Source organism: Emydura macquarii, unplaced genomic scaffold (assembly GCF_026122565.2).
Source record: "Emydura macquarii macquarii isolate MOO-44397 ecotype Brisbane River unplaced genomic scaffold, CSIRO-AGI_Emac_v2 contig_705, whole genome shotgun sequence".
NCBI lineage: Eukaryota > Metazoa > Chordata > Testudines > Chelidae > Emydura > Emydura macquarii.
In genome coordinates this window covers 8,737,994-8,761,863 of record NW_027130842.1, presented here as the reverse complement: position 1 = coordinate 8,761,863, position 23,870 = coordinate 8,737,994, and the positions used below count along the sequence as shown (strand labels likewise).

Here is a 23,870-nt window from a genome sequence, read left to right as displayed (position 1 = left end):
GTAAATTCCTTCTCTACTTAATGTTAAGTTTTAATAACTGCACATCTGCCTTTGTTTTTATGTTTATTTTTTTAGCTATGTATCTTCTGTTGCTCAGTAAACAAGCCACCAATTACTCATCTTTACATTGCATTCCATCAAAAAGCATCCCCCACTGCTCATTGTCTAGCATCCCTGGGACTCCACAAGTTAGGCAACAACTACTGTCATTGTGATTGTCAGTGTGACTGAAAATAAATAGAAATCAAGCCAGAACGCAAAGAGGATCCACAAGCAACCTCATCAATTTGATTTGATGTTTCCTCCTGGACATGTAACATGTAGGAATGGTGGCTAGTGAAGCATACATTTTAAAAAGGCAGTACTTAAAATGTAAGAAGCAAAACCACCAAGCGTTTAGAAAAGATTCTCTAGTAAACAAGTTTAGCTACTTTACTGTAGATTTTGGCAGATAACTGTTGGCCAAGATACACAGTAGAATGATACCAAAGTATTGATTTTTTCCCCCTTTTATTTGAATAACTCTGCATTCTTTTTGTAGGCAGACAAAACCCAGCTATACAAGCACTGGCAGAGCATACACCACTATAGTTTGCCAAAAGAGAAAATGCAAAAATCATGCTTCCACTGAAGTGAATGACAAAACGCCCATTGACTGTAATGGGGCCAGGATCACACCCACATAATTAAACTAATCTTCCAAAATTTGATTACTTTCAATAGTGGGATTCTGGTCCCCAAACATGGTCTAAACAAGACTTACCTAAATGATGTCCAGAAGAAATAGTATATTTCTATATTTCCCCCCCCCTTGACAATCATTCATTGTGAGTCTACTAAATGATCATCTCGGACAAATGTCTAAATGACATCTCACACCTGCCATACCCCACCTGGTCTATCATCTCTTTTGTGGTAATCTCTGCCTTTTTAGGGATTGAGGCCAAATCCAGGGAATTAGACTCAACTCCCCATATGGCAGGAGAGAATGCAACCACTAAACCACCACTTCCAAACTGCTTTCTGATTACAATAAATTACTAGTAGTACAGAGAAATTGTATTAAGCACATAAATTATACAGGATAAAATGACAGTAGTCCTTCTAGTAACACAATACAATTTAAACAAAGAACACAATCCTTGTCCAACTGATATTAAATACAAATAATTCAAATACAATCCAGTAAAAGTACAGCCGTACATTTCTTTATTCTGTGAAGGCTAATAATCTTTAAGCACTATAATTATTAGTAATAAGAATCAAATTGAAAAGAAAATCTGTTTTTATTCCTTATATCAAAAGCTAATGTTTCAAGAAATCCTTCCCTCTCCATCAATATAAATAGCTTTTGGGCTGGTTGACTAGCTAATTGTAAATATATTAACAGGTTACAAACCCCTTTTTCTTCTTTTTCTGCCAAAACATGAAACGTAACATCTAACATACACTTACATTCACCAGTCACAACAACAATCACAACTTGAATGAACACAGATTGGCTATTTATTGTTTACACTAGTTTATTAGAAATTATACATCAATTGAGTTGTTAATTGTACTAAAAAACTTAATTCATTTTTTTCAAGGAGCTCTTACAGTAATTAAGCTTACTTTTTTCATTAATATCCGATCTTGCCTTTTTTTAATCTCTCAAGATTTAGTCCTGCGCTCCTTAGCCAGAAATACAGTGACTAACAGAGGGACTTGAGTGAGAAGTGAAAAATGTGGTAAAACAGAGGGATTGCTAGGGCTGTGGCAGGGAAATGGAGATTTAAAGATTATAAGAAATGTATTCAGTATTGAAAAATAAATGGAACTGAATAGTCATTTCCTGGGGAATGTTTTTTTTTAAATGCACTTGTTACAAAATACTATATCTTAATTGTGAAAAAGTTATTTGTTTTTTCTGAGAGAACAAAGCATTACCATTTGCCCCAACACAAAGATCTTCTCTTCAGACAAATGGAGAGGTACATAGCTAGCATACACCACCATTTGCGGCAGTGTCGGCACTGGAGAACCTAGAAGAGAGAATATTGCATCAGTACTGCTTGGAGCAGTACAAAAACAAAACAAGTTTTGAAATACATAACATCAAATGGTTCTAATTCCCTGAGGAACACTATGTTCTATAATTAGAATATGATAGGATATTTAATTGAGAAGAAGTGCTTGACTGATACTTCATTGAAACAGAACCATTTTTGGAAAAGCCCCATTGTTTTGGTCCAATGCAACATAGTGCATTAGCACCATTTAAACATTTTGTTTGCATTACACAAAATACATAGCAGACAGATTACTGGTTAGAAGGTAACTATACTGATTGGCCATAGAAGACAGTCTTTTTATGTTTTTCCCCCAAATGTTAAAACTATTGGCAATGAGATGCCATAGTGCAAAAATATAAATGCCAAGACAGATTAGACAGTATGTGTATACTACAAAACATCAACCTAAGTTACATTGACATACAGTCACCGCAGTAATGAAATCACTTTTGAATGTTCACACTATGTTCCTTGCATTGGCGGGGCATGTCATCAGCAGGAGCACTTGTACTGATATAACTGGCAGTGAGGAACAACTTCTGAAAGGTAGCAAAAGTTGATGTAAGCAACACACACTGCATCGACTTAACAACATCAATACTGACTCTATGCCTCACGTGGAAGTACAGTTATTAAGTCGGGGTAGTGGGCAAGTTACATTGTCAAGAGCGACATTTTAGTGTAGACACTTACAGAGTTAGGTCGATGTAAGGCAGCTTACACTGACCTAACTATGTAGTGTATACCAGGCCTTAGAAATGTAATCTGGGCTATATAAGTGGACTAAAAAAAACAAAAGCTGCTTCTCCCTATTTCTCTTCCCCAGTCTGTGGGAGTGAACGGTGAGTGTTTGAACTTATTGGCCATAGCCTGATCCCTGTCTTTTGTGGGCACTTTTTGCTCATGTAGTGATATGATAGAATATACCTGTTTTCACACCCCACATACTATTGCAATAATTTTTGTACAAGCCATGTTATGAGGTATTATTTAAGAACTCATCATATGCTGATCAATAATATCATGGCAAAATGCACATAGCAGTGAAGCTATAAACATAATATGAAATCATTACTACCTATGTTTTCCAGATAAGGAGTGGCCAGAGGAGTGGCCAAAGCAATTCTTCAGAGTCAAAGGCAAACTGACACCTCAGCCAGGTGTAAACAAGGATGATGGACCATTACCTGATAAGTGGCCATTCTTTGGCAGGAAAGAGGTAGGGGCAAAAATCTATATCTTAGCAAAGAAACAGCATGGAATTTCCTCTCACACAGACTGCTTGTCGCCTTAGGCACACAAAGTGTTATCTTTATTTTTCTTGTAACCTCTTCTGATCTTTACTTGTACTCACCTAAAATCTCTTTGTAATTAATAAACTTGCTTTATTGTTGTATCTAATCCAGTGTGTTCAAAATGATGTGTCTGGGTATCTCTGTTTGTGACAACTAGTTGTGTGCGCTTTATTCCCTTAAGGAATAACAGACTCAGTATATTTGTACTGTCTAGGGGATAGCTGAGCAATACAGGACATATGTTTCTGGAGCTGGAAGTGTGTTGGGGTCTTCTTGTGGTAATCTTTAAGGCTGATAGGAGACAAAATGTGGCTGGCTGGCTGCAGCACACACAGAGACATAGCTAGGAGTGACTTACATGCTGGAGGATGTTTGTGAGTAGTCCAGGTTGGAGGCTACAGCAGCAAGACATTGTAAAGAGCAACCCAAGTTACAATGGCAGGGTGACAGCTATTCACAGGTCTGAATTTTATCTTGATATGTCACAAGTTATATTCAGTTTGCAAGATAGAAACAGGAGATTCCTTACCCTTCTAGTTCTAATGAATCTCCAGCTAGAAGTATGCCTTAGGAATAGGCAGATGAATGATGTTTGCAACATAGAACAAACATTCCAGTTTATGTAACATAAAAACAAAGATAGGGCAAGGAAACCTAAGCAAGTGGACAGGAAGTGTAGCTTTCTTTGTGCTTTTTAAATCCATCTTTCCAGAAGGGTTTCAAAGCTTTCAACGCTTTTCTTCAATACAGTAGAAAAAAACTCTGATTCCAGAATATCCTTTCTGAAATCCCTTTAAATTCAACATCTCTGTAAAATGTGAGTGATTGGTGAGTTAGGACTACTCTACAGAACGTTCCAGTTGGTCCTTAATCTCTCTCTCCACATGCCTGTGACTCCCATGTTAGCCACAGCTGTTGTGTTAGCTATGGGTTTCATTTGTTTAAAAAGCAATAATGTCATTGGGCTTGATCTCAGTCCCCTGCAGACATATTGGACCTACTACAAAAGCATCACTAACATCTCCAATGTACAACGTTACGGAACAGTAAATGCCAGAAGCCAAACCAATTTCTGCTCATGTGAGAAAACATTTTACTCAAACAATAAGTACTTCATCAAAGTACCAGGTGGAGCCTAAAGCTGCAAAACTAAGTCCAGCTGGTCTGTGAAACAACATGTATACAGGCACTGAACAAATTCTTAGAGCATGTAAATCATTAATTGATTGCTATATCATCTCCACTTTACATTAACAGAATATTAAAAAATAAGTGCTATGCTGACTGCTTTAAAAATGAAACAATATTTGATTTTTTTCACTGTACAAAAACTAAGGGGGTAATTTATTCTTGTGTAGAGTAGCATGAAATTGATGTCTCTGAATTTGGTTAATACTGATAACATTGCTAAATATGAATTATTAGGTGAAAAGTATTATAACTTACAGCATTACTAAAATGTTTAGCTCCAGCAATGTCTATCATTTAGAGCTGCCATTGAACATTTATGAACTGTTCAGTCAACTGCTAAAGATTTGAGATTTCAGCAGTTGCACAATTTTAGATCTTGCTGTTTTGTAAATTCATTCAGAGACAGTAAGAACTCTACATTTTGAGCAAGTTCATTTTCCCCCCCCATGGGAACAAAAAAGCACTATTAGAATTAACTCAGATAAAATTTGTATATTAAAAAGGACCAAAATGCAAGGCTGTGTGTTTTTATTTTCAGGATTTATCAGGATTTTCTTCTAGGTCATTCTGACTTATTCATATAAACACAACACATACATGTAAGATTTTTAATACTAAATACATTAGGCTCTAATTTCAATCTGTGAATGAAAACTAACTATTCTGCACAGATAAAAGGCAAACAGTATGGATATCAAGGATCTTTTAATATCTATTAACTATCTGAGGTACTTACCTGTCCCCCATTATCAAAGTATCTCTGTACCTCCATATTTTAATGTATTATTCCCTTCAATAACTGTCTGACAGAGAAATACTATTATCCCTATTTAACAGATGAGAAATTGAGGCACAGAGAGACTGACTTGCCAAAGATCAATCAGGAAGTCTGTGGCAGAGCAAAGTCTGCTAAGTCCCATGCCAGTACCCTAACTACTGGAACATCCTTCCTCTCTGGGACTATTAGGACTACTCAGAGATAATAAGAAAGACAAGGAATTGTCTAGACGCTTAGAGGAGTGGAAGAGATGCTTGGTCAATGATGACTGGAGTGAAGGAGATAGCTAGTAGGTGGAATCATTGTCACTGGAGGGCGAGGAGAGCAAGTAGAGCTGTGAACTGTTAGGAGCCTTGGTTTGCTAGAATCTAGATGTTTCTGAGAGGTTGATAGGGCCTCTCATAACAGTGATATATAAAGCTGAGCATTAATCTTATTTTTCAGAATTTTGTCTTCCCAGCATTGATTTCATTGAGTGATTTTTTTCTGATTCTAAGCAATAACTATGAAAACTGCTGATCAATAAAAAACAAGTGATTAGTGTTTACCAAACTTCCGTGTTTAGCCTTGTACATTAAGAATGTATCTGAATGAACCAGGCTAAACTTAAAATAAGTAAGAACAAATGATTGAATGGACTCATGTAATGAATATAGAAATTATTTTGTAATTCTAAAAAGTAAAATGTAAACTTTATCAAGAGTTATCTAACAGCAAAGTAGAAAGGATCCATGCTCATCTCAAAAAGTATAGATCAGTACCTCTGGACTTCTCAAGGTCAAATGTGCTGTTGAGTGAAACTTTGTTGAAATGAAAGAGCAATTTCATGCTGCTGCAGGTGAGATAATGTCATTGCCACCATACAAAAGTAGCTGAAATGATCATTTAGGTCCCTGTTCCAAGACTTCCAGCAGCAATTCAGAAACTTCTGCAATCACCACCAGCCTCATGGTTCTGAATCTGGATTCTTCCCACACTGTCAAACATCAGTCAGCGCACAAACAAGGCTCTGCCACCCCATCTATCCTGGATTGCTTTCTACATGCTCCTTTATATTAACACCCATACATTTTCCAGCCTTTAAGTATCATCCTCAAAGATTTAGGTCAGACCCTTTTACATGTTCCTCCAGCTCTCCAAGGGCACGCCTACCACTGCAGATGCTCTGTATTCATTCTTAATACCCATGCTAGGTATTTCCATCTTCTTTTTTGGGTAACTTTGGAGATGAAGAGTTATACAACTCTCTGATGAATCATAGCATTTGTTTTAATTTCATTCCATTTCATACCTAGTATTTTCCTGAGCCTCTGTTTTCAAACTGATGTCATTCAGAAGCAGTCTCTGTTCATCTTTGACACCCAAAACAGCAAAGATCAATTGATGATTATGCCACTAAACTAAAAGGCAAACACTTGAATTTATTAGGAGAGTTGCAACCTTCTTTTATGCTAACATGGTTTTCCATGCAGCACAAAATCAGCAATCTTAAAAAGTGAATGAAGCACTTTGCCCTGGATATTCTCTTTTCAGGTAAATTTAAATGTGCAAGTCCTATACTAAATGTGGCAAGTGAAGAAAGAGGAAGAACTAAAATAATCAATACTGAAATTAATACAGGATAGTTGGTCAAACATGAGCAATGTTTTAATAACGGCTAAAAGCATCCACAAGGAAAATGTATTCCTCTTTAATTATTGATACTATGTATGAAAAAAACCACATAGAATATTATATGGTATTCAACACACTATTCAACCTCATTGGGAATGAAGTAAGATCTAACGTAGTACTAAGCACACTGAACGTTTCAAATTCTTCTGCAATCACAGCCATAGCTGATAGAATTTAAAAGGGAGGATACATGTCCCAGCTTTTCAACGTTTGAGAAAGAGATTGTGTCAGTCTCCCATATACATATGGTGGAAAATATGGGAAGTAAAATTATGGAAGACAGGATGACTCAATTAAGTGCTTTATCGAAAACATTAAATGTAATTCTCTTCTTTTCTTCACAGCCAACCAATCTTACATTTTTCTCCACCTTACAGCCTCCTTCTTTACAAGTTTCAAGTTCAGTTCTCTTTTCTGTTCTAGTCTATCCAGGTTCTCATCACACCCATTCACTAAGGCCTGGTCTACACTAGAGAGTCACCTTTTGTCGACAAAACAATCCTGGTGTACACAGTGCAATGACCCTTTTCTCGACAAAACTGCCCTGTTTTATCGACAAAATAAAAACACCTAGACGAGAGGTAGAGAGCCTTTTTTGGCAAAGTTTTTGTGAAAAAGCACATGTGTAGACACCGCCCTTAGGTTATATAGATAAAAATAGCCTTCCGATTATCCCAGCATGACATCGTGAGCGCCGTGCTGGTAAGCAGTTTGAGCTCAGCTACCCTACAGCCATCCGCCTCCATCCCTCCCCTTTCAAAGCCCCAGGAAGTTTTCAAGTTAACTCACCATGGAGAGCTCACTCCACAGCACAGCAAACACAGTCTTGCCTGCCTGCCCTAAACTGTGCAGAGCCAGGGAGGCAGGTGGGGCTCTATCCTTCTCCTCACCCCTGCCCCCAAGGGTGTACTGGACCTGTCTCTGCTGCGGGGGGGGGGGGGGTGTGTGTGTGGAACGAGGAATGCCAGCTATGAGCTATCTGTGTAGCAGCTTCTGCCTTGCAATTGGCTGCTTCCAGTTGCTGCTGTCTGAAGTTAAAGAGACAGGATGAGTACAGACACACTCACTGTCCCCTAACACACGCTGTCTATCTGTCTCTCTCCATGTGTGTGTGTGTCTCTCTCTCTCTCTCTCACACACACACACACTTCCCCCTCACTTCTGTGGGCTTCTTGTGTTTGTATTCAGCAGTGTCAGCTTGGCAGACAGGGTAGTTTAAAAGCAGCTGTCAAACTAGTCGGATTCTCATGGAATGATGGGATTCAGAAACCTTCATCATGTGATGATGTGCCTGTCCCATGAGGCATTGCAAACCCTTCTCAAAGCACCCTGCATGCAGTTACACAGTGGGATAGCTACCTACTGTGCACTGCTCACTTTGTTGACAAAACAGCTGATAGTATGAATGCACTCCACTGACAGAAGGAGACAGTGAAGACACGCAACAGTTATTTAATTACAGTAGTGGCTGTCTGCCGGCAAAACTTTTGTCTACAAAACTTTCTAGTGTAGACAAGGCCTAAGTATCTGAACACACAACCCTGACTGTGAGTTTCAGGCTGAGTCTGGTTCTTTTCACCTTGCTAATGCTTCCAGATGTTTTAATTTTTGCCCCAGGCTAGCTTTCCTTATTCTTCATCCTTGTAGCTCTTTAGATATCTTATGCTACATCTCATTGTTCAAAAATCTCAGGTTTTTGCTAGCTAAAAATTAAAGATATGGTATCTCTACTAATTTGGCTGAAATATACCACCAACCTGGATCACTGCTTTCCAAGTGATTTCACTGTCCCATTGAATAAAGGGCTGGTGTCACAATTTACTCTCATGGAACAAAAGTTTCTCATGTGTATTATGAATGCATTTCATTTTGTCTCTGAAGTAGGTTTGACACCGAAAAGTTCTTTGGTTCCAGATACGGAAACTGAATCACTTTCCTCCTCCATTTTTTCTTTACACCCATCTTCTGTTGCACACCACCAACAGAATTTTAATTTAACAGCAGCAAAGACTCTCTAGTAATGTTGTCTTTTGACCACAATTTGGTGATTTTGCTTTTCTTTTTATTGATCTAATAAAACCTCCAGAATGTTTCAGTTCAGAGACCTGTTTCTCCCCTCCTTTCCATATTTAAACATACCATCCCACTATTAAGGCATTTGTTTTTTCTTTCCATAATGTTCTTTAATGCTGATCACTCATGCCTTTTGCTGGCCCAGAAGTGAGCCCATCACATTTCCACAACTATTAAACTGAAGTACAAAAAGAGGTATTTTTTTTAAATACATTTTGAGGTTTGTAATTATTTCACTCTATTAACAGAGAATACAAATTAGGATGTCAAACAAACAAGCTTCCTATTGGTTGTTGATGACAAAACAGCTACACAAAATACCTTCTTAGTTGTAAAAAAAACCTGATTAAATTATATGAGCATTTATAACTTACTGTCAATAAAGGACTGAAGGGAACTTTGGATGTCTGTAGAGATTCGTGCAGAATGAGGTGCTGACTTGTTTTTTTCTTTTTCACCATCTCTACTTTTCTTCTTTCCAATTTCTCTTTGTTCTGGCTTATCTACCAAAATGGAATAAAGACTACATATTTTCTTTTCCTTTCAATGCCTTTAAATCATGAAACCTCATTGTCAGGTAAGCTTTTTAAAAGAAAGTAAAATTCTTGCTCAGTTAGATAAGTAGAATAGATGAGAAAACACAATAAAGATAAAGACTATGTCTTCATTGCAGCAAAAGATGTGCTTTTTACATCAGGACAGAAACCTCAATGTCAAAATCCTCGTGGACACAAGGCTCTGCAGTTTTTACATCAATGGACCCGATCAAGGTAAAGAGGGGAAATGGGCTACCTTAATTCTGACATTTAACTTTTGAGAGCCTTGACTTTCCCACCTTACAAATATTTTTAACATGGTTGCATGTGTGTGTGTTTAATTTCCTAGGTTTTTAAAAAAGCAAACTGAAAAAACAGAAATTCCATCATGAGGGACCACATGATGGGTCATCAGCATGGTGAAGCATTTAAATCCACCACACAGACCTGTGCTACTTGAGCTAACAGAGTAACTGATAGCAGTACGAGGCTGTCACAATCTGTGTGGACCAGCACTCAAAGAAGATGGGACACTTTACCAGAGGTTTTGTTCACAGCAAAAGAATAGTGAGACCTCAGGAATCTTGATTCTGCTCCAGATTCTGTAAAGGAGTGTGCTCTGGTGGGCACATTCTCCTTAGCTAGCCAGTCCAAGTCGCCACTTTTCAGGCTTTTCATCCCATTCCCAGTCTCCTTGTCCACTCAGTCCCAGTTACCCCCATCCCAGATCCTCAATCTCTCTCTTTCCTTAACTGTGGCCTCCAGTTGCCCCACCCATGTGCGCTTGATCCCTAGCCTTACTGGCTCCCAGTTCCAGCCTCACTTCCCAGACACCTCATCCAATCTCAGTCTCTCCCTGCCTCCTTTGCCCCTAGTTCCTTGGTCAGTCTGTCCCAGTTTTCCATCCCTACCCTGGGGTCCTCATCAGATCTGTTTCCCCTGACTACTGCATCCCAGTTTTCACCTAATTCCGGACCCTGCTTCCAGTCCCAGTCCTCCCACCCCCAGACTCCTTGTCCCAATCAACTCCATCTGGTCCCCACAGGTCCGGCTCTTGATCCCTCTACAATTGAATCAAGCAGCTTCATTCTCCACACTACCTGGGCTCAGCAGGGTAATCAGAGACCACTCTCGGTATAGGCTGGCTAGGGTGACAGATTTCTGGACTGCTACCTGGGGAGCAGAATTGGCCCAACTGCTCCTCTGCCGTCATGGAAGAGCAGCTGAGCCAAACCTGAGTGATGCTGTGACCAACTCTCTATACCACTCGCTCAAATTCGAGTGGCATGAGGGACACATTGAACTGTTGCCTAGAGCAGCAGATTTTTTTAGACATTTCTGAGGGTGGTCAAGAGCACAGGCGCCCTGTTCTCAGCTCAAGTGCCTGAACCTGGCACAGCCATCATCATCCCAAATCTGCAATTGCAGGGAAAGTCCTGCTCAGCCTTATGCTGAAGTATGCCCACAGAATCTTCATGGAATTTAGTTGCTAAAGTCTAAGAACTCTCTGCTGAACAGGTGTGAACTGCAATTTTATAACTTTACCACATTTAGGTGGATTTTCATAGCAATGGCAAAGGGCACATCTCTGACACAAAAGCCCCTTTGAGAAATTTGAAGTCCCTGCTCCAAAGCATGGAGGTGCTAGAGCTCTTCAAAGAACAGTTCACCAGAATTTTCTAACATGGGCACAATGATACATTTTTAAACTAGACTTATTCTCAAAAATGATTCAACTGTTTTGGCCAGAATATTCCAAAACAATTCAGCATGAGGCAGACACCCAGCATGGAAAATTTCATCCCAAATTGTTAAAGTTTGCCAAAACTGAAAACAGTGTGTTTATAATGGGAGTTATCAAGCAACCTTAATTATAGATGATCCTATCAAAACCACCTATAAAAATATTGCATTGAAGAGCTAGTCTCATAGGTTAATACTCTATTTCCATCACTGATACAAATTTGAGACTACAGAAGTCTTTGCACTTCGAATTTTCTAAAGCAACTAATTTAAAAAGTAAGTAATATATTTAAAGGGTGAGATTCTCTGCTACACCTCTAAGAAGCACAGCATAGAACTCACAGCCCGGTGATGGCAGGACTAAGGTGGCTTTAAGCCAATGCTGTGTCCTTCTTATTCTCAGCTGTTCCAAGGGCTGGAGTGGCCCCTGTTTTACGTTAGATAGGGACTAAGTTACAGCAGCCTCCCTGGGCTGCCCTACAGCTGACAGTGCTGCTCAGGATCTCTGCAGCCCTACATCCCCAACCCTGCCTCTGGAACAACTGTGAAACCTCCTATGCCAAGGATGGTGAGGGTCCTCAGAAGGCACCTGAGGCTATTTTCCACACTTCCTTCACAATGGGACTTCTCTGCCTGCCAGATCCAGGGCTTTTCAAGTTCCTTGACTTTACACCACTCTGGCTCTTTTGCTCAGAAAGGGGGTAACTCAGAATGTCACCCAGTTGACACAGGATTCAGTCTCTAATTTGTGGTTTCTTATAAACATACAGTACAGAGCTGTTGCAGAACTAAACGTTTTGTATGGTGAAAACTGAAGCTAACAGAAATGAGTGTGAGATATAAACATTGCAGAATGGCACTCTGGAACAAGACACTCTCAATAAACCTGGAACATGACTTTTCCATTTAATTTCAGACAGGATTTTAAGGAAAATTGGATTCCAGAAATGTTAGATATATTAACTCACCTTCAATACCATGAATAGGAAAGTTATAGTTGCATTTTGACTTAAACCTGTATGAACAGTTGTTTATATACACTTACATGCGCACAAAGATAACACACAAAAAAAACACTGCTATCTTCCTTTCCTGCTTTACAAAAAATAATCAAGGGCACTTTTGAAATTGCACGTGCATGTTAATTTTCGTTTTCTGAGCTCTCCACAAGTAACCACCACCTTGTAACATTCATTATGAAATAAATACTGCTGCCAAGCTCTTTTTGGTCAAAATTACACTGGGTCAATCACCTTAGGGCGAACAGTAACCTATATACTTGTTTTTTTCCTACAAGGAACACTTTTCTACATAAATGCCCACATGCCAAACAGTGGAACATAGTGTTCTGCTACAGATGAATTAAAGGGAGGAGATACTTAAAAAAATTAACCCCAAACTCTGCTCCTGGTAAGGTCAATAGTTGAAACCGGACTTACTCTGGTGTCACCAAGTACAGAATTTGGTCCAGTGACTTCAATGGGAGTAAGACTGGGCCAATAGAGTAGCATATACTGTAACAATGTAGGATGTATTTGAATGCTAAGCATGACGTCAACTTTGCCTATCTTCAACTTTCAAAGTTTTTACAGTCTGCAGTTTCCTACCTTTGCCAATTTTCTCAGCCTTCTCCGCTTGCTTACTGGCAACAGGAATTTCGTTTTTTAATTCAGGCCCTTTGGTCTCTTTAGCCTTCATATCTGATAGAGGATTTTTCAGTTCAGGGGATGTCTCATTTGGTAGCTTAAATTCTGGTAATATGTCTTTTAAAAAGATCCAAACTTTATCCAAATATCCAGGCCTTAAAAAAACCACATACATCAACATTATTTATATTTGTTATAGATTAAAATAAGGCTTTCTGCTTTTCATTCAGAGACTGCTATTCTGCAGCTGATTCAATCTGACAGTTTGGAAAAGTAACTGTTATTTCAGCTAACAAGCACACTGCTGTATTTATATGTTTTCATGTATAATCATTAGAAAAACAACAAGAGTTGGCAAGAACATGATTTGTTTTGGGCAATATAGACAGTCAGACTGGTCAGTAGAGCTAGCACATCAAGAAATAGTGAGCCATCCTCTGCTCAGGCTTGTTAGTAGACACTGTTGTGGAAGACATGATACTTTACAATTAATGGGGAAATCTTGGGTATCATTCTGCAATACTAGAACAACAATGTATGATATTAAACTGAGACATATAGTAAATATCTTAACTAAAATCCTGATTTTGTAAAAAAGAAAACTTCTCTCCAAAAGTTCTTCTAGACTCTCTGATTCACTTCAAAATAACTAGCTCTCCCCAGCTTCTCCCCACGGATTCCAACAAAGACTATCTAACAGTTCCTTGATATGATGGCTGATGTTGTGGTTCTCCATAAGGGATGGATCCTTGCGTCCAGAAATAAAATCAAATCTGACCAACTAATATTGGGGCGGAGGGGATGGTGGAGAGGGAACCTGAACAGACCCCACAGTAACTGCATGAAAAACTTAAAACCATATCACTAAACAGTTGATTGGGCCACAAGCTATAGCCAGCGCCGTGTTACTGCAGTCAGCAAAATTGTGGCACTCACTTCTTTCCTATTTGTAAAACAAAAATTAATATTTAGGGCCAGTTTTGCAGACACTGGCTTTTATTGCTGCAGTAATAAACTGCAGGTGCAAAATGGCCCCTGTAATTTAGGCCATTTGGATGTCTAAATTCCTTACCTGCAGGCACATTCTGAGGCATCGACATCTAAGTAACCTCAACAGGCACAAGTATGAAGGTTAAATAAGGCCAGACTGAAATTTTGGCCCATTATGGACTATTTAATATTAGTCCACTTAATGTTTAACTGTTTCTTTTAAAATACATTCACCAAAAGGCACAAGTTGCAAAATTACTATTTCTTTTACAAACAGAGCCTTTACACTATACACATCAATATATCCTATATATCGCATATATCCCAGTCATTTAATAAAAGGGTGATGTCAGACTAACTCCCTGTTGCACCGGCTGTTCAGAATGGACCTGAATATGCAGTATCGGGTAGAGGGGTCAGGGAGAAAGGAAGCAAGAGTGTTATTAAATGAAATTCAGTATGACTGTTTGGCTTGAAATAAAAATTAACAAGTTGCATCAGCTTGGAAATATCAATACAGCAGTCAATTGAACTCAAGCACTTTGTTTCTAGTTACACATAGGAGTTACTGTATTTTATACAGTTAACTTTTACACAAAGTTATGACACCATATATTAAAACAATCTCTGCCTGCCATTTTAAAGCCATATATCAGAATAAAACTAGACACACCTAGCAATTTGAACTGTTTTCATTGCTGGGTTCAATATCAGTTGAAAGTGTAACTATGTAGAAAAGCAGCTCTAAACTATGTAAATGTCAGCAGTTCTAAACTTGGTAATAGCTTCACATGTGTCAGAAGTGCTTGCGGACATAAACATAGTAAAATTCTTCAGGGACTGCAAGCTTCTAACCTTTGAAGTCTTTAAACACACATCTCCCCACTTACTAGAGTCAAAAACCTGACCTTTCACAAATTGATTTTGATTGTTTATAAGGCCCACATCTCAGAGTACTATTTTTCAGAAAGCCAACATGTACTAAGTATGGAGAAACAAGGAAATTGATTGTTTAACAGAAGAACTCACTGGAGAGGAATGACTTCTGGTATCCATCCAGTAAGTGCTTGGAGAACTGTGAATTCTTCCAGCTCTCGTTTTCCAGCTTCATGTATACTACAACAAATTCAAATAGTATATATATTAAAATATTTATAGTTAAGTAGAGCCTGATACAACTCCCATGAAAGTCAATAGTTAACAATAACTTCCATAGAGGTTAGATCAGGCATATAGAGCTCAGCAAATTAATGTAAGACAAGCTATCAACACAGAAAGCAGTTATGGGTGTTCCTCAATCTATTGAAACTGAAGATCTCTCAGTTGAAGTTTCAACATTTTCAGCTTCATTGGCTGCAGCTCATTTTCCTTTAAATTTATTGAAAGTGTATAATACACCCTTTTAAAAAAACCCTTCTATTTTGCAAAAGACTTCTACTACAGTTAAGATTTGTTTTTGCAATGTCACATGACAGTAATTGGATAATGAGAGAAAACTGGAAACAAAAAGGTTATCTGAAGTTTATTATAAATAAAATTCCAGTTTATCTGATATCTCTAACAACTTACAACTGCCACACAAAATTAACTTTCATATATATGTTCACTTTGCTGGGTTTCCAGACCTCAGTCTTATTTCCACTGAACTTATATTTAATTAAACTAAAGATAAAATGTTTAAAAGTACATAAGTTACTCATGAGCCTAAAGTCACTTTCGAAAATGGAAGTTAGGCTCCTAAACCACTAATGAGCTTTTGAAAATTTCAGTCTAGTTTTTTTTTTTTTTTTTTTAAATTCTGATAAATAATGTTGCAGTATACTCAAAACAGAACTCAGTTAGGTGTAGGTGTGATTCAAATGTTGAAATTCTTGATACATCATTGTTTACTGAGGGCAGATTCCGGCTCAGGATACATCCCTACTCCCCAACCTCACCACCACCCTGGAGCAAGAAGGGACTCGGGACGCAAGCTGTGACTGAGTCATGGGCTGCTTCCTAGGGCAGTCCTGGGCAGTGCCTAATACATGTGGAAAAATCATGAGTAAGCCCTAATTATCAATAATATGTTGTGATGCTCTATGTCTCTATAATGCATCTTTATGAGTTTTACTTTCTATGCCAAGTACCTCTAAATTACACTTTTTGATAAATACTAGCAAAAAATATGTTCTATATGTTTTTATACTTAGTTGTCTCTATGATATTTATTTTTGTAAAGATTTGATATAATCTGATTCCTTAATTTTGTTTTTTGTAAGAATGCATACAGCTAATTATTTCAAAAGTTGAACAATAAATGGAAAGGACCCCAAGGAGGAGTCAAAGAATATCCAGTATATCCTTCATGAACTATGAAAACTTTTCTGAACTGATAACTTAAGTGACTGGCAAACCTTGTGTGTGAAATATGCAGGATGTGACCCTCTCTGTCAAATACTACAAAATGCATCCAAGTAGATGCAACAGAAATAAAGATTGCAGTTTAAACTATGCCTTTTCAGGATCGACTCTCCAGCTCCACTATTTTTCTTTCCTTTTCCTAATCAAAGGTCGTAATCTTTTTTAAAGGTCACTCAAGAAAAAAAATTGGCCTAATAAAAATATACTACTTGTTCTCAGAGTAGAATTTTAAAATTTACAACTTATTGATAAATATAATCTCCCTTTTAAAAACATATATATTTTAAATATTGAACATATATGTTTGTATTGTTACAAATGAAAATCCATATTTGATTATATTTTTTCTTCTCTGTTTTAGCAATAGACTTAACGTCTCCATCATTACTGTCTCAAATGTATATCCTGTTATCCACTATGACTCTATTCTTCTTAAAAAAAGAGAGCTGTAGTGGACCAGAATCCCTTCAGAGCCTATCATTACTACTCCTAAATGGCTGGAGGAGTTCCTTTCTCCTTTCCCCAGAAACATTGCTCCTGCTGAGGGGGCAGGGTATGCTGCATCCAGAGCACTTTATATCTTCATTGGCCTAAAAAGAAGCTACAGACAGAACAGAACCAAATTTATAACATGGTACTGCAGATTTCTATCACTAACCCCTCCAGCACAGACTCAGTTATATCATTTTCATTTCTAGTTTGTATATTACTTTGTCAGCGTTGATTGGTTAAGCATTACTTAGCTCATTACTGCTGTAAGAGATGATATTTAACTCACAAACTACCAATGTTGAAAGCAGGAACCACCATGTATTATGATAATATTGCACATAAGTTATCTTAGTTTGGTCATCTAAACACCTCCACTCTTCCAGATTGATTCAATCTTCTGGGACATTTCTGCTCTGTGTGTGAAGTTCTTTTTTGCAGCATACGAAGTAATATCAGGCAGACAAGGCAGTTGAGAAGATTTCTCAGATTAATTTCCTTAGGAAACTTTTAAAACAAAAACAAACAAACACACACACAAACACTCTCTTTCTCTCTCTCTCTGCTGTGTCTGCTATAGCCGCTGAGGAAACCTGCTACACAAATATACTGTGTCAGCTTTCACATCGGAGCTCAAAAAGCAGACATTTACCATTGCAATAATTTCACCATGTGTACTTAATTGACTTTGTTGCTTATTAATTCCATTTGATTTTATAGAACAAACTTATAGAATGCTCTCTAAACATACTCAGTGTTCGCCAGCTTAATGATTGCTTTAGCCAGCAACAGTGGCCAAAGTTCAATTTGACAGGTTGTAGCTGGAAGCAACAAATTATTCTCTTCATCGAAAGGTATGGTATCATCCACAATGATCTTTCGCCAGCATCCCTTCAAATGAGAAAGAAAAGAAACATTAAAACTGTGTGATGGAAATAAGAAACAGAGTCAATGTAGGAAATCTATGTGTTCTCCAAGAACCCACTCATACTGTAGCTTGATTTATATTACTGATGTTAATGAATAGGGAAAGTAACACAGATTGCAATTTGAAACCCTAGTAGGTACAGTCAGCATGACAGATACTGAAGTTCTTTGCTAATTTGGTAGAGCTTATTTCCAATTCTTTACTCACACGGATCTCTACTAATGCCATGTTAAATCTTAATGTACAATTTATTCCAAATGATTTGGATAAGGCTCTAATATGGCACTCTGTACCCCACCTACAAAACGTGCAAAAAGCAGGCAAGAATTTTAAACATGTATATCTGTATGCCTGTGTTTATATTTTAACATTTATAACACAGCATGATTGATTTTGAAATATTGTTGATATTCTGCAGTATGCAGAGAGAATTGTTCAGGGAATGAAAGAGATACATGGAACCTGTATTCAGATCATCCATATTACTACCCCTTTACTGTTTGACTATTTTATTTCACATAGCAATCTAACTGCAACCATTTTCCAAATTTATGTGCAGTCTCAGATGTATAGCATATTTTCCATTGCTATCACAGAGTCCTTGGAAACAAATGCCAAAGGACTCTTTAAGGCCTCAAATCCTGCAAACATTTAGGCACATGCTTGACTTTACGCATATGAATAATCCCATTGTCTTTAATGAGACCACTGATAGGCCCTAAACCTTAGCTTTAGGTTTCATGTAAGGCACTGCTTCTCAAAAAATTATTTGATTGCGCCCCGCTTCTTTCTGTCTGGAGTAGTTTACGCCCCCTCCCCCATCACACAATTACATATACAGATAAAGAAAAACCAACATGCAACTGTCACTAAATATGAAAAGCAGCAAGGCATTGATTGAAACAGAGCCCACGATCCATTGTAATAAGAGCAAAAGCAAAACTGCCCTGGTGATTGATGCTTGCAATTAAATGTGCACACCACATCATAGTAAACGGATTAAAATATAAATGGCAATGACTTTGTATAATGCTATGCAAGCATAACAGAAATCTATCCAAATGCACAGCACCATCTCGAGGCCAATGCACAGTGCCAGCTGAGGACCTGATCTGTCTGGAGGGATCAGCTTGGCTAGTTATTCATAGTGGTGGGTAAAATGTGTGCAGTAAGTTTTTTTCCCTAAAGCTTCTCATACCACCCTCAGAGTACACTCTGTGCCTCCCCAGTGGGGCCCAGCCCTCAGCCTGAGAACCTCTGATGTAATGTATAGAGAGGAGAAATGATGATGAAGTTCTATTAGCCTCTAGAGGTATTTATAATGCACCCACTGTGGTATCTGAAATATTTACAAAACCTCAGTTTTAATAAAGTATTATGAATGAAAATTCAAACCCTTCATGGTTTTGTAATCAGAGCTCCTAAAAATAAGGTACACTTCAGTTTCAAATACTCACTTGTCTCTCAAATTGAAATAATACTTAGTTTTCCCCTTTTTCATAATCCTTTCTTGTTCATACGATTGTAAGGTGAATTTAAAAATTACCAACCTCAATATTAAGATGGCAAAAATGAAAACACATTAGACTCAGCATTGCAAAAACATATACAAGAGTAGATAAAGCCCCCAAATCAACATACCATACCAAAAATATGTAGATGAGCATGCAAAATTATACCATCATTGCAAAAATATGTATTGCTACCAACCCACTTCTCTTATCTGTGGTTGTCTTATTGGGGTTTGTGGTGCTGTAATCTACACCTATTCGTATAGTTCATTTTCTTTTAGGACACCTTACCCTTTTAGGGTCTTCTCCAAAACGCCTTAGAAAATGGGAGATGATAGAGAAAGCATAGAAAATGTTTATTTGAAATCTTATTTTTTCAAGGACACATCTTATAAAACAGAGGGGGTTTCCAAACTATGGTCCATGGATCACTGATGTCCGCAGAGCACTTGCTGGCTGTTTTCTGCTGCTGCTCTTCTTGTTTCTAGCAAGGCGAGCCTATGGGCCTGTATAACTAGCTGGAAAGAAGGAGTAGAAGCCAGTTTTACTCCCTCTGCTAGGATCCTCTGCTGCATAAAAGGGAGAAAGGAAACAGGAGCTACTTTCTGAAACAGGTCAATGACCAGTCGGAGAAGAAATTCCATGGAAGAAGAGAATAAGGCAATGAGACAGTAATTCCAGGGAAGAAAGGAACCAAGCAAGGGAATCAAGGAAAGCACATGCAGAAGGAAGAAAAAGCAGTACAGAATCATATGAAGGCCAGGCAATGAACATGAAGGCAAGAAAGATGCATGGACAGAGGAGCAGGCCAGGAGACAGGAACAGAACAGATTGTGCAGGAGATGAAATAAAGAATAAAAGGGCACCGTGCAATTAACTCTCTGTAAAAAATAAAATACTTGAATGCTAATGTTGTTTTTCCATATAAGTAACTGTCAATTTCGATAGTAACGTCCATGATCAAATAGGAAAGGGAAACGGTCAATAAGGATGTCTATATTAAAATATTATATACCCTATGAAAAAGCTGCTGAACCCTCAGGAATATAGCATATGGGATGCTGCTGTGATTAGTTAGAAGGGGCTTCTAAGGGCTACCTTAGGCCAGCCTTTTGGCCCCATTAATGATGAACAAAAGAGCTGAGATTAAACAAATTAAAATACAAATTAAATTAGAACATCGGCCAGGCAAAATACAAACATCAGCAAAACAGGGGTAAGGGGGGAGGGGGGAATCCAAAATGACCACTGACTAAAGGAAGCAAAAATCTTCATATCAGCTTTTGAGTGAACAGGTCTAAAAGAGAGCCACTGATGGGCTCCAGTGTACCTTCTCAGAGAGTGTTCCTTAGAAAGTTTCCCTGAAGGACAAGTACCTGCCCAGAAGCAGAAGCTCAAGAACTTTGGACCTAAATTAATAAAAGTATTTAGGTTATTTTCAAGACATTATTTGAATCCACTGGGTTATCAGAAGCTGCAGAAAGCTCTGTACTTTGCAATGATGGAAACAAATTCACCAAATCAAGGAAAGACAAACTCTCTTTTACTTAAACTAATTTTTAGTTTAAAAACATTGGTAGTGAGACTATATTACAAGGAGAGGGTATTGTTAAGTGAATTTACATAATTTTTGTATTTCTTTTTAAATTGGCTATAATCTGTATGCTTTAGTTTGGTTTGATAAATTCTTTAAATGTAATAAGTGCATCATGGATTCAATCTGATGGCTCCTATTACTATGTAATTGGTGCTCCGACCAATTCTTAAGATTTTAGAAGACAAAATCTAAAAAAGAGTTTGAACCAAATGATAAGTAAATCAAGGAAGTATCATACACACTGATATTTCTAAAGGCAAAGAATATTTGCTGATGGCCAAAACTATTTTCAATTTGTAAAGTGCATTTTTGAAAACCTAAGAAGGTACTGAATGATAGACCTTTAATTGCTCAAACAATAACATGTAGATTTGTTTCCTCTCTCATCTAGCAGTTCAATCAAATGTTTCATAAAAAGAGCAATACAAGTTAATGGGGAAAGAAAAAGGATTGTTTTGTCTTCATAGCTTAACCCATTCTTGTCAGTTCAATGCAGTAAATCTGTCAGTAATTCTTAAGAGTGCAGTACTGACTAAGCATACCTTTAACAGTTAAAATAACATAACTGCAGTTTGACATACTACTTTGCCTTTCAAATGGTATTGGACTTTTTCTCTTTGACTGATTTTTTTTTTCTTTCATGTAGTTATTAAATCTTCAAATCCATATTGTGATTATCCTGCATTAACAATATCCTTTTCTTAAAGCCTAAGTATATATTCTTAAAAAGGGTACATTGTGGGGAAAAGACTAGAGACACAGGGGAAGTAATTCCCAAGAATCCAAGGAGCAAAAGTAAGATTTCAGATTCAGAAATAGAAATCCTTATGAGATAGAGAGCAGAAATGAAGCAGCAAGTTTAGTTCAGGGTAATTCTATTTTTGGGGTCGGGATTTTATTTGGTAGAGAAGTGGACGTTATTGGCAGAAGTGAGCTGAATGAATATGCAGGCAGCAAATCAAGCCAATAGCTCTACTATGTTGCAATTATGTTGAATAAGGGTATTCTATGGCAGGTTTTAAGATTTAAGAGTCAGTCCCAGGAGGAATGAATTTGAGATGCCCACAGAACTCCTACCCAAACTTCATACCCATTGGTGCCATTTCTTTCCCAGTAGAACACAACTTCTGAGTGTAGAGAACTGGGACCTAGGAAGAAAGACTGGGGTAGGAGTTTCACTACAACAACTCAGGATGGAGGTGCCACAATATGGTGGGTTATCACAGTATTGCTGAAGAGAGGGTGTGGTATGACAAATAGAACAAAGAGAAAGGGTTTAACCACATGCTGATTCTGGTGAGATATCTGTTTCCTTAAGAGACTGTATGATATCTCACTGAAATGAGCCTAGAATGAAGACCCACCCCCTCCTTCTCTTCCCATCTATGAACTTTCTCTTCCTCTCCCTTTATTTTTCCACTCTTTCAATGTCCCTTCACCACTCTCCCATATTTCTCCTCTCCCCCGCTTTATGTTCATCACTTTCCTTTCTCCTTTGCATGTCCCTTTCATTCTCCCTTCCACGAGGTCCGCATCTGTCCTAAAAATACTGAAAGAGTTAGTAAAGTCAGTAGAAGAAGCAAGGAAAAGGGAACTTCAGTGAAGGGAAAAGAGAAATTAGACTGATTAAAACACACAGAACTCAGGAAATGACAGTTAAAGTAGCCTATGCAATTTTAACTCTGCAGATGTGTTACAATACATTCGTTTATTACATGATCACAAGCTATTTTCTCCCCACAGAACCCTGGAATCAATCATACACAGACAACACCCTCAACCCAAGATTGTAGGGGTAAGAAGATCATGCCCGCTACACTCCTGCAGTTGATTGAATAGGTTATAGAAGGGTTATAGAAGAATTTGGGTAATTTTTATTTTTATCTGTAGAGGTTTCTGAAAGAACCCTGAGTCACATAGTTGCTAAGCAACAGGTAATGTACATTGCAAGGCTTGCTCAACATTTCAACTATGAAACCTAGTCAATTCTCTCATACTAAGGTTCCTATCGGCTACTATACTCATCCAGAAGCATGATTCGCTGGCCACAGGACCCCAGTTCCTTTGTTTTGAAATTCTCATCATTGTGAAGTCTTTCAGACTCTGAATTACACACTCTAACATCTCTATGAGAGATATGTAAGTAGAGATGTGTTCCTTTCCGTGCTACAGTGTTAGTACAAGGATTGCAAGGTGAAAAGATGAATTGACCAGATTGAAGATGGAGTAAATGGCTAATCTTGCAAACCAACAGGAAACAAATTACTGACCTGAATCAGAAAGCAGAAAGCAGTATCTGTAAGAGGGTATAGGTGGAGAGGAAAGTCTTTTTTCCAGAAAGTACCAAGGATTATGGGATGTGCAGCCTGCTTTTGAGATATGGAAAAGGTGCGCAGGGCTATGTGATATCCGGTGGGCTGTGCCGGGATGAGGGAGAAAACAGTGACTTAATAGGCTAAAGAATTTGCAAGAATCAAAAGGAACCTTGTATCATAAAATGCTAGTTCAGTGAAGTACCAAGCTCCAATAGCCAGGTATTTTATCCAATAAAATGAGAAATGCTCTGAGTAGGGAAGGAAAGACTTGTTAAGATGAGGAGGCAGGAAAGGTATTAAAAAGTAAATCAGCTTGGAAGCTGGAAGCTTTTGCAATTAAAATTGGGTTGTTTTCCATGTTGAAAGCTTTAAGAGAATAAAATTTCCCAATCTAGAGAGATTACTAGCATGAAGAAATGACTGCATAAGGAAGAGCCTAACAAGCACCTGTTAAGATGGAAGTTTGTTCCTATCCTCCAGTAGGGAAGTACTAACAAACATAACTAATAAAAGACCCAATTTTGCTTGGTATGAGAAGCATGAATCTAACTCAATCTCATTATTTCTTGCATTCTAATCTGCCTTGCTCTGTCACTCTTCCCCTTTCTATTTATTGTTAATCGCTCTCTTCCATCTACCTCTTCTTT

The 23,870-nt window shown here is 38.0% G+C and overlaps 1 protein-coding gene across 4 annotated transcripts in view; it reads right to left on the bottom strand.

The window, feature by feature from the left end:
• ADGB (androglobin) overlaps positions 1-23,870 on the bottom strand; it is a 170,386-nt gene that overhangs the window by 129,573 nt on the left and 16,943 nt on the right. For all 4 annotated transcript variants that reach the window (XR_010918636.1, XM_067542212.1, XM_067542213.1 and 1 more), the window contains 5 exons: positions 17,624-17,763; positions 15,010-15,096; positions 12,952-13,145; positions 9,440-9,568; positions 1,930-2,024 (listed from right to left, as the gene is read on the bottom strand). Coding sequence is in view for 3 of the 4 variants with exons in the window: in XM_067542212.1 (XP_067398313.1) it covers positions 1,930-2,024; positions 9,440-9,568; positions 12,952-13,145; positions 15,010-15,096; positions 17,624-17,763 (645 nt within the window). In the remaining variant the exon portion in view is untranslated. The remainder of the gene's footprint in view (positions 1-1,929; positions 2,025-9,439; positions 9,569-12,951; positions 13,146-15,009; positions 15,097-17,623; positions 17,764-23,870) is intronic.